This window comes from Microtus oregoni, unplaced genomic scaffold (assembly GCF_018167655.1).
Source record: "Microtus oregoni isolate MIOR12 unplaced genomic scaffold, Mior012 000139F_ref0000186, whole genome shotgun sequence".
NCBI classification, from domain to species: domain Eukaryota; kingdom Metazoa; phylum Chordata; class Mammalia; order Rodentia; family Cricetidae; genus Microtus; species Microtus oregoni.
Genome location: NW_024544789.1, coordinates 1,121,674 through 1,133,948, shown reverse-complemented (window position 1 = coordinate 1,133,948; position 12,275 = coordinate 1,121,674). Strand labels below are relative to the sequence as shown.

General features: G+C 39.6%; 1 protein-coding gene and 1 pseudogene across 1 annotated transcript; one reads left to right on the top strand and one right to left on the bottom strand.

Annotated features, from left to right (window-relative positions):
* Positions 1 to 915: 915 nt before the first annotated feature.
* LOC121444749 (tripartite motif-containing protein 43-like) lies at positions 916 to 6,572 on the top strand. The gene is made up of 5 exons (XM_041646646.1): positions 916 to 1,326; positions 3,425 to 3,655; positions 4,470 to 4,492; positions 4,896 to 4,993; positions 6,073 to 6,572. Exons 1-5 carry the CDS (start codon positions 916 to 918, stop codon positions 6,570 to 6,572), a joined length of 1,263 nt encoding a protein of 420 aa, XP_041502580.1.
* Positions 6,573 to 9,733: 3,161 nt separating this feature from the next.
* Positions 9,734 to 11,555, bottom strand: LOC121444747 (annotated as a pseudogene).
* Positions 11,556 to 12,275: the final 720 nt, after the last annotated feature.

Below are 12,275 nucleotides of genomic sequence, written 5' to 3'. Positions count from 1 at the left end.
ACTGTTAACTGTTTAGAGGTTTTCTTTGTCTTTGAATCTATTTTTACTCTTTATCTCTTTTTCTGACCACATGAATCTTTAATTTTCTAAATGATATGGCTAAGAGTAAAGCTGTTGCTTTGACTTTTGGATCCATCCCATTCCTTAGGTTTCTGAGAGCCTAGCTTCATGGCGGAGGTACTGTCTGGAGCCATGTTTATTGTCACAACTCCGTGGTGTTACAAGGTCCCTGACACCAACAAGAAGCATGCTGTTGGCAATTCATAAACACTGTTTAAGTGTTTGGTGTCAGGGCCATGAGATCAGCTAACTCAAGCTTATGCCACCATTTCTTGAATTATGAGTAAACATAAAATCTTATTCTTTTTAGGCATTTGCAGCAGAAAGAAGACAATTAACTAAGGTTGCCTTCATGTGTTAAGGGGAAGGGATAATATGATAATGAGTAAGATGCTACAACCAGAAAGCAAAACATTTACTAGGGATCCTGTTTTTTGGAGATTGTTCTCTTGAATAGACAACCAAAGAGGGAAGTGTTAAACCAAATAGATCTGTAGTAAAAGACTAACTTGTGTACTTGAAGTACCTTGATCACGCCGGTGTAAATTTATTCATAAACACTGAGAGAGCCTGTCTCAGACCTTGAACAAAGTTCTTAATTTGAATGGAGTCTCTGAAAAAGATGCAGATTGTAGGGCACAGAAATTCATCATATCAATCTCTATTCATGTGAAGAAGAGTGAATAAGAAAAAAATTAAAAACTTAGTTCTAAGCTTATATGAATTTTTGGACACCAAATATGAATAATGCTTTGTTTTAGACATAACAGAATTACAACTTTAATCAAATTTTATGAAGTTTTTTTCCTTCTCTTGGTGTAATAATGGTAATTCTGATTTTCTTCCTTCAGCAAAATGGAGTCAGACTTCTCACGAACCGTCACTGAAGAACTCAACTGCTCTATCTGCCTGAGCTACCTTATAGACCCAGTCACCATAAACTGTGGCCACAGCTTCTGTCGAGTCTGCCTCCACCTTTTCTGGGAAGACCGTCTCCTTCCAGGCCATTGTCCTACATGTAGGAAACGAACCAAGCGGAAGGACTTCAGAACCAACATTGTTCTGAAGAAGCTGGTGTCCATCGCCAAACAAGCCAGCCTCAAGAAGTACCTGATTTCGGAGGAGAATAAGTGTGTGATCCACAAGGAGACCAAGGGGATCTTCTGTATGGAGACCAGGATCTACCTCTGTCAGCTCTGCTCTGACTCCCTCATACACAGAGGTCACAGACACTCTTCCATTGAAGCAGCTGCTGAGGGTGAAATGGTGAGTGATACTCCTGAGAGAACATGAAACCTGGAGAGTGAGGCTCAGTGGACAACAGGAAGATGCTGGTTTTGATTATGAGGAATCCACTCATTTCTGAATGTTGGCACTTTATTAGCAGCTAGTGAAGAAAGAGTGACTATAATGTGAACACTCCTAGGGAGACCCATGGGTGTAAGATCAAGTTGTGTTTTATTATACATTATTCCCAGGTCATTGGAAAGTGATATACTGTATTCATATCTTTTAAAAGTGTATATGACTGGTGACTAAATTAGAAAATACAATGGAGTCAGCTAAAGAGAATCCTGTGGGAATTATGTAAATTATCTAGCTATCACTCATAATTATCACTTTACCTGAACAAATAGATATGCCATATTCTATTTATGTGTTTTAAAATTAAAATTCAAAGTTACCTAAAATAAAAAAGGAATATAGTTATTCTTGTTTTCTTGATAAAGTTATTTTATTTAATGTCCAAGAGTCTGAACATTATCACTGTTTATCAAAAGTTGATATTTATTGTTTCTTACAGGAGAGACTTCTAAAGCAAATGGCATTTTTACAGAAGAAGATCCAAGAAGTTAAAGAGAATCTAGAGGCAGAGTGCAGAATGAAACTATTGTTTAGAGTGAGTATGAGATTTATGCTGAAAATCTGGTTGAGATACTTATTTTCCCAAATCGTCATTCAAGGTTTCAGTATAAGGCATGGGATATGATACTTGAAAACATGTGATGATGGCCTTGAATTCTGAGTGTGAAATAGCGCTCTGCATGCGGGAAGATGGCCTGGCTGTATGGCAAAAGAGTCTGAGACTATTGAGTGTATTGCTGAGAGTACAACACACTGCATTAGACTCTAGGATTGCCCCATGAATTCTAATGAATGTATACAGAGTGTCATATTTGCATGAACATATGAATTATCAATCAATACCATTCCTTCAGGCAGCCCTGTTTTTTTTTATTTTGAACTGCTTTATTCCTTTTCCTTCCTCCCTTCTTTCTCCCTCCATTTGTTCATTTCTTTCCTTTTTTTGTGTTAATTGTATCAATTTTGTTTATTTTAGACTATATATATATACATAACTTTACCACATCTATTACTAAATTTCACACATCTACCTCTTTTTAATTCTACTAGTGAAATTTTTTTTATATTGGTGGAAATTCTTAGGATTTCATTGCCTTTGTATTGATGGAGGCTACTTATTCATTCCCGGCTACCCAGACCCAAAATAATCATACAGAAACTATTAATTAAAACACTGCTCAACCGGTTATCTTAGGCTTCTTATTAACTCTTACATCTTAAATTAACCAATTCCTCTTATTTTATGTATTACCATGAGGCTCATTTCCTACTGGTAAGGTTCTGGCTGGTGGCTGGTATCTTTCTCCTTTGGTGGCTACGTGGTGTCTCCTTGACACTGGCTACTTTCACTTCTATTTCTGCTTTTAATTTCTACCTTGCTTTAATCTGCCCTGCCAGAGGCTTTAAGAAGCTTCTTTATTAACTAATGGCAACAAAATATATTCACAACATACAGAAGCGAATGCCACATTACCTCCCCTTTTCTGTCTAAATAAAAAGGAAGGATTTAAGTTAGTAAAATTACATGTAACCAAATAGGTTTAAATCATGAATTAGAATTACAGTATGTATACATACTTTACATTTTTCATAACTAAGAAAAACAATAATCATAACTATTTATTCTTCAAGTCCATTAAAGATCCCAGAAGGCTATAATATTACTTAAGTTTAACAGGAAGTGAATTGTAAATAACTTCCACATCTTTAGACTTGACAGAGACATCTCGCCAACTGGACAGTCACCCAAAGTTCTTCTATAATATTGGGGCATTCATCTCAGCCTACAGACCCATAGTATCTATCCAGCAGACATTTTCATTAAGAAGGAAATTTGAAAGAATAAATGAAACCACGGAATTTTCATTTCTGACATCCTTCAGAGTGTATGTAGCACAGTGATAGGAGTCCTTTGTCAAATTTAAGCCTAGAGGGATGCAATAGAGTAGGATTAATAAATACGTTCCAAAAATCCCTGACAATGTCTTGTTTTCTTCAGAACTTCCTGGTTATGAGGGAAGACATGATCAGGACGGAGTATAGGAAATGGTGTTCAGTCCCACATGAACAGGAAGATCAACATATTGTGTGCATGAAAAATGAAGGCGATTGTGTTTTAGAGAAACTCGGAGAAAGTGAAGCCATGATGATCCAAAAGAGCAAACAACTAAGAGAAATGTTTCAGGAACTCATGGCGATGTCCCAGGAGCCATATGTGGTACTACTCCAGGTGAGAAGGGAGGAGTGCAGACAAAGGTTTTATTGTCTTAGGCTCACTCTGGTGATTGTTATACTAAGATTATTTTTTTTAACATTTCCTGCATTTATTTTAGGAGGTTCTTTTTCAGTAATAATCTGGAGAAACTAAATTCTCTAATAAATCTTGCCAGAACAAGATTTTTTTAAATAAAAATTGTATTAGTAGATTCTCCAAGAAATATGTCCTTATTTTTGATTTTGTAACTTGCCTCTGTGAAAGCTGAAATTTAATGTTGCATTTCTTACACTCTATATCCTCTACTTGGTAACTGTGCATAATTTCAAAGAATGCTGTTACTTAATTACTTCTTTTTGAATGTTGTAATTTTGAGAGATATATAGGAGGATGGGATTTTGAGATAGGGTTCTAGACTATGGATCATGATCACCTACAACTCACAGTAATCTTGGGGCATCTAACCTGGCAATTCCATACTTTGAGGCATGAGGCAGCATGCATGGGAGAGGTCATACATTTGAAATACCCTTAGTTAAAGTATTCCTCTGTGCTTTGTGTTTCAGCTCAGTGAAACACCTTTGGCAGCTAGCTGGGGTTTCCACGTCAATGTATAATCAGTATCTACGTGCTTCTCATAATTTACTCTCACAGCTGATTTCATCAAGAGTTAGAATTGTGCTAATCTGTTTGTTAGCATTAACCTGCTAATTAAATATAAATTTTCAGGTTAGATAGTGTGATGCAGCCTGTCTTTTATAGGAACTTTATAAACAAACTTTGTATTTCACTTCTCCAGGATTCTAAACTTTTCTTGTTTTCTTTGCAGAATGTGGATATTATATTGAGAAGGTGAGTTTAGCCATTGGTGCAAGTTGGGGTACCCTGAAATTGCTGTAAAATTGATTAAACTGCCTTAGAAAAGTGCATATATACTTTATAGAGAGAATATTTTATTTTTTGTATAGGATCTGTTTATGGATTTTTAAAACATAATTTGTCATATTCATGTGGAGATATGTGTGTTCATGTTCATGCAAAAGTAGCACTACACATGTGTGGAGATCATAGGACAAATTACAGGAGAAAGCTTTTCCTTACACCATGGGTTACAGAAATTGAACTCAAATTGTCAGGCTTGTGTTTCAAGGGAATCTACCCAAGAGTGTTTGGCTAAAGTTGGAGTGAGGTTTTTCTGAATAACTGTGATGATATCTTTAGCACCATACAAATCATTATTTTCCTCTCCTTGCAGGAGTGAGGCAGTGGAGCTGAGTATACCCCAAGCTATGAAACCAGAACTCTCTGCCCTCCCCATTACTGGACTGACTGAAAGTTTTAACCACTTTAAAGGTGAGTGTGAGCAATGATGAAAATAGCAGAGGTACTCTTACATCATGAGATAACCTTTGCAAACATATATATTTTAATGCCTGAGAAATGTGTCTTGTAATCTTCTTAATTTCATGGTTATCTCGCAAACAAAGGAACAAAAATGAATACCAGTATATTAGTTTGTGTGTAATACTGACTGAACAGAGAGTATCAGTTTTTCATTGAGGCATACAGAGTGGTTAATTAACTGAGTACAGTCTAATTCAAATTAAGAGTACCCACCTGTGGAGATATTTGATTATGTCCCTTTGCACATTTTAGCAATAGATTTCTTACCTTCCATTATAGCTCATTGATTAAAATTACACAAGATATAGTGGTGCATGGTAGTAATCCCATCAATACCATAGAGAGAGTTTGAAGGCAGTCTTGTCAACATAGTGAGTTCCACGTCAGTCAAGTTTAAATAGTAATACCCTTTCTTAAAAGGAACTGAAAAAGAAAAATCATAAAATAACTAAACAGATAAAGCCATGTATCATGAACAAAGGATACAAAACTAATTGATGGGTCATGAGGCAGTGTCTCAATCCCCCTTGTATATCTAAAAGTCAATTTCAACCTCACAGGGAAAGAGTATCAGAGGAAATAGAAGTTAAAGGAGGACAATTGCTAATAGGGAACTACTTCTAAAGTAAATTTAGCTCTTCCTTTAGAATAAGTACAAAAATTTTATGGAAAGAACAAACACCAATATGAAAGCAAATACTGGTCATATCTTAGTAATAACTTTTTATGTAGACCAAAAAGGGCAGCCTTTGCTGTGACCCTGACTGCAGTACACACATCTTCCCTTTGTCAGGTGTAACTAGAAGTCACCTGTCAGAGGTAGACTGAGGCTCCCTCATCTACAGCACCTACAAAATGTTTCATAAAACTTTTCATCATGCTACCACTCTGTTTCTTGCACTAATTCTTGGCTTTGATGAATTTAACCTTTAATCTAAGCCAGTTTTTGAAAACCAAAAATTTCTCAGGATCTTTGTCACCTCAAATACAAATGGTCATTTTAACTAAAATGTTTATTCTTTTCACAGTGCACATTTCCTTTGAAAAATTATTTTTATTGAATTTTAAGAAGAACCTATTTAATGTCATGAGAAGAGCCGGCTTCAAACTTCACCATCAGTATACATCTGTGCATCCTGTTGGATGCTATTTGGCCTCCTGGGGATCACAGAACTTCATCTCAGGGAAATATTACTGGGAACTGGATTTGAAGGACTCTAGTGACTGGGCTGTAGGAGTCTGTACCAATTCCTGGTTAATGAATAGAAACAGAGAAGTTGAAACTGAGGGTGCATTTCTTCTTTTCTGTGTGAAGGAGGGTAATCATTACAGTCTCCTCACCACAAACCCAGTAATCCATCACTATATAGAGAAGCCACTGGACAAGATTGGTGTGTTCCTTGATTGTGAGGCTGGATATTTAAGTTTCCTGAATATTGCCAAGAGTTCCCTCATATACAGATATCCTCATAATACTTTTAAGTACCGTGTCTGGCCTTTCTTCTCCTATGGTCACATAATACCATAGGAAGTTGTAATAGAGTTTTCATTGTTTTTAAGTATTTCCTATTGCAATGATATAAGTTTTATTGTATTAAATATTAAAATACTACTAAGTGAAAAAGAGAGTTGAATACATTGCATTTTCATCTGTTGTCTTCATATTCCTCAAAGAACACTTCCTTCCATAGTGGTCTTGTCTTGTGTATCTGTTTGTTTTTGCAAACTTGTCAGAATTATTCATTAGGGGCTACGACTTGAGATCAGAGTTAGAGCCCCTTAAAGTATGTGCAAGACCCTCAGTTGAATTCTAACATGATAAAATCTATTTAGCTCTATATGTGTGTATACATATATGCAATCATGTATACATGCTATATAACATTATACCATCCTATTGGTGCTAAGTAGGAGCACAGATGTACTCTTTATTTTTATCCCAACTTGAAACAAGCTACAGTTGTGTGAGAGAAGGGAACCCCATAGAGAATATACCCCCATAACAACTAACTGTGGGCAAGCCTAGTTATTGATGAGGAAGGGAGCAGACTATTGTTGGCAGGGCTTCCCCTGGGTTGGAGGTTCTGGGTTCTGTTGTAGTGGGAGGCTGCTTCTTGTTTCCAGGCTGCCTGGCTAGCTTACCCCAAAATAATCACACCCATATATATTAATTTAATCACTGCTTTACCCGTTAGCACTAGCTTCTGATTGGTTAACTCTTACATATTAATTTAACCCATTTCTATTAATATGTGTATCACCGTGTGGCTGTGGCTTACCAGCTAAAATTCCAGTGTCTGTCTCCGGTGGGGCTACGTGGCATTTCTCTAACTCTGCCTCCTTTCTCCCAGCACACAGCCTAACTTTCCCTGCCTAGTTCTGTTCTTCCTTGCCATAGGCTCAAAGCAATTCTTTATTCATTAATCAATAAAAGCAACACACAGGCAGAAGGACCTTCCATACCATTTCCCCTTTTCTGTTTAAACATAAAGGAAAGCTTTAAAACAGCAAAATTACATATGACAAACCATTTATCAAGCAAGAATTATAGTTACAATATTTCTATTTACTTTATCTTTTATCATAACTGATAGAGGTAGAGACAGAGACCCACATTGGAGCACTGAACTGACCTCCCAAGGTCCAGATGAAGAGCAGAAGGAGGGAGAACATGAGCAAGGAAGTCAGGACCGCGAGGGGTGTATCCACCCACTGAGACAGTGGGACTGATCTAATGGGAGCTCAGCAAGGCCCATTGGACTGGGACTGAATGAGCATGTGATCAGACTGGATTCTCTGAATGTGGCTGACAATGAGGGCTGACTGAGAAGCCATTGATAAAGGCACTGGGACTTGTTTCTACTGCATGTACTGGCTTTTTGGGAGCCTAGTCTGTTAGGATGCGTACCTTCTTAGACCTGGATGGATGGGGGATGGCCTTGGACTCCCACAGGGCAGGGAACCCTGACTTCTCTTGGGACGGGAGGGGGAGGGGGAGGGAAATGAAAGGAGGTGGAAATTTTTAATAAATAAAAAAGAAAAAAAATCAACAAAAAAGAAAACTATAATTATCTATTTTTCAACTCCATCAAAGACTCCAGATGAATATATAGGATTACCTAAGTAAGCAGAAAGTACATTGTAAGCAACTTATAAAGTTCTAGAATTGAGAGAAACATCTTACTTCCTGGATAATCGCCCAAAGTTTTTCTGTACCATTGGGGCATCCATCTTCAGCCTATAGTCTCATAGTATCCAGCAGATTTTTTCACAAAGCAGGAAATTTCAAAGACATTCCACGTATCATGGCAGTTTGTCCAACACATTCTCATTGTGTTTTGCCAAATGTGTAGCAGACATTTTCATGTTGCAGGAATCTAAAAAATCCTTTCACCTTTAGGCAAGTTTAGCAGTCATTTCTCTTTGGGTCCTGCATGTCCAGTTTATTTATGCAGTCCAGGCAAGAGCAGTTTCTTGCCAAATGGTCAACTAACTCCATAAGGAGTCTCTTCAATGCCCGTCGTCCTCTTGAAGTAGCTTGGTGCTGCCAGGAACAGATGCGCCTCATTGTCATGAAAAGTCTTAAGTTCTTAAATCATTTTAAATGCCATATTCTGAAGGTTTTTGAAAGATTTGAAGAATACCTATCCATATGAAATATATCTGTATATATCTAGAAAATCTAACTAACATCAATACAAACTTGACTATTATAGATGATTATCTATGAACTTATATTTCTTAATTATGCATTACATTTTAAATGAGCTAAACAAACACAATACCTTAATCAAGATCAGAAATACATACACATATAACAAAATTGACCTTAAATTTGTATCATTAACCAAGGTCCATTCCAATGCAAATCTCTATAGCATATCTTCTTTAAATTTAAATAAACATTTATGAATAATATTTAGGAAAAAGGGTACATTTTCTCCATATTGTTTTCTGCTGATAATCAGGTCTTTTATGTTGTATCCTGTATAGTAGGTTCATCTCAGTCAGCAGTTCTGCAAAGTAATTATTTGGGGGTGTTCACGGTGACCTTTCAGGGGGTTGTGGTCTATCAAACCACACCAGTGTGGAAGCAACCCACAGGTTCTCAACCTCTGTGGAACAAGAGAAGAGCCTCTTTTCCAAAGCAACATATCCTTTGGAAGTCATGATACCTTTATAATATACATGCTGGTTTAGCTTAGCAGCCAATACAATAAAATGTCTGTATTTAACTCATTCACAGTAAAAAAAAAATTAAAGATAATGCAATAATATGCACAATAATACTCTCTGTGAATTTTTCATTTTTATGTGGCTTATTTTTTCTTTATTCCTTTTCATCTATGACTATCTGTATCTGTCTCTTTAAAGACTTTACTCTTTTTTAAAGCATTACCTTTATTTTATGACTCTTTATACTTTTTTGTTCTCCCTTCCAAGCCTATGTACATTTATCCAACACTATGACTCATCTGAATTTGTCTTTATTGCATATCTATAATTCTTTTACTGTTCAGGGAGCTTTTTAAAATGCTAAGCGCTTCTTAAAACTGAAGTTGTGTCATTACTATGGTATATACAGTACTTCTTGCTTGCCTGTTCAGTCCAGCATGGCAGAGCCACTCATGCCTCTGAGAGCCATGCACACAACTTCATTCTCAGGCACACAGTAAGTCTATGTTGCTATTAAGCAAGCTGCAGCTGTCTGCTCACAAACCTCATGGAAATACTCTGTAGCCAGACCTCCTGCCTGAAAGAGTCAGATTTTGCACTGGCAGTAAGACACAGAAAGCCGCCATTTTTTTTTTTCGAGACAGGGTTTCTCTGTGGTTTTGGAGCCTGTCCTGGAACTAGCTCTTGTAGACCAGGCTGGTCTTGAACTCACAGAAATCCTCCTGCCTCTGCCTCCCTAGTGCTGGGATTAAAGGCATGCGCCACCACTACCCGGCAAGCCGCCATTTCAAAACTGCATGGCTTTTCCGCTATCGCTGACTCAGGCGAACTTTTCTTAAAGGAGCTGTGGCAAGCCACCAGCTGAAAAAAAAAAGTAGCTAACCTTTGTTTTTTCTGTCTAGAATTTCTTTTCATGCTTTCTCAGGTTTTTTTTTTAAAGGGGGGAGGCCAAATTATTATTATTATTATTTTTTAAAAGATCTGCTATTATTTATTTATTTATTATGTATACAATATTCTGTCTGTATGTCTGAAGGCCAGATGAGGGTGCCAGACGCCTTTACAGATGGTTGTGAGCCACCATGTGGTTGCTGGGAATTGAACTCAGGACCTTTGGAAGAGCAGGCAATGCTCTTAACCACTGAGCCATCTCTTGGCCGTAGGGAAGGACAGTTTTCTCCGATTTTCCCATCTTTGATTTTAACACCTCCTTGGCGAGCGGGGGTTGTCGGTGTAGCAGGGCTGTGGCCGCCGGGCCCTGCTCCTCCGGCGCCGCGGTCGGCCCCGGGGTCGGACTGTGGCCGCCTTCCAGGCTCGGCCGGTGCTGCTGGAACTGGTGGAAGCGGCTGGGGAGCTGTCGGGCCGGGCTGTCCGCACCTTCTTCTTCGGCCGCTTCTTGGGCGCCGCCCGCGGGGCAGCCGCCGGGCCGGGCTGCAGCCGGACGGCGCAGCGGTGCGAGGCGCGGGGGCCAGGCACAGGCCGTCTCCCTCGAGCAAGTGCGGCAGGAAGAGGGTGTGAGGCAGCGCGCGCGGGTCCGGAAGGCGCGGCAAGGGCGGCGGGGCCGGGCTCACCATCCGGAGGGCCCCGAGGAAGCCGGGCGGCGCTAGGCGGCCGCTCAGAGCGAACTCTCGCTGCGGGACGGAGACGACGGTCACAGCGCGGCGAGGCGTGGGACTCGGCAGACGACTGGAAGCGGGCGTCACGGGGTGGCGGCGGCGGCTGCTGCTGGGAGATTCGGAGCAAGGACCATGACTCGGGCGAGGCAGCGCAGCAACCTCTTTCTCAGGTTTTTAAGTGGATTTAGTTGGCCACGTGGGTGCCAAAACATAGACAGAAGGACTACCCACACTAATGTATAAGAAAGCAGACTGAGCATCCACAGTGTGCAAGCCAGTAATAAACATCACTCTATCACTTCTCCTTTAGTTCTTTCCTGCACTCTCCTGTCCTATGTGAGTTCTGGTCCTGACTTCCTTTGATGATGCACAGTGATATGGTAGTGTAAACCAAATAATCCCTTTCATCACAATGTTGGTCTTGTCAAGGTGTTTCATCACAGCAATAATATGCCAAAATAAGACAATTTATTACCAGAAGTGTGGGTTTTTTGTAATAGAACTGACCCTGTTGAATTGGGGTGGATTGTGGAAAGATTGAGGACATTTGGGCTAGGAAAGCTGTTGCTGTTAAGTTATCAGTGACGAGTTCTTTAAGACCTTCAAGGTAAGAATAGTGAGTTGGCTCTTTTGTTGGCTCCACACTAGGCTGCATAGCCCTGGCAACTTATACTGGAAGCCAGAATTGTTCTATGGATCACAGAGAAGACACTGCCCATTGTCCACTAAACACTTTTATCCCTGCCTGGCCTCCTGAGACGGCACCATCTTCTCTCAGCACCACAATAGTGTCCCCAGCCTTGGCAAACTTACCATAGGCCCGTTTTGGTCCTTGGAATGCCAGGTAAGAATCCACCACTTTCCACTTTCCAGAAATTCCCTTTAAATCTGTATAATTATTCCAGGCTCTTCAAACACACACACACACACACACACACACACACACACACACACACACACACAAAGAGACAGAGAGAGAAAGAGAGAGGAACAGAGAAATAAAAAGAGGGAGAGACAGAGAGTTCATATCCTGTTCTGCAATTTCAGAAGATATTTGCTTTATCATTGGACTGGCCGGGTATAGGAACCCCAGGTTAGATACCACCCACTGTTTTCTTTTTTTTCCCTTTTTTTTTGTTTATTTTATTTCTTTTTAGTTATTGCAAAAAAAAATTTCTGCCTCTTCCCTGTTTCCCATTTCTCTCCCCCTCCTTGCACACATCGTCCCCTCCCCCTCAACCCTTCCCCCCACTACATTCCTCCTTCCTCTTGAGAATGAAGAGCAGTCCAAATTCCCTGCCCTGCGGGAAGTCCAAGGTCCTCCCACTTCTATCCAGGACCAGGAAGGTGAGCATCCAAACAGGCTAGGCTCCCACAAAGCCAGTTCATGTATTAGGATCGAAACCTAGTGCCATTGTCCTTGGCTTCTCATCAGCCTT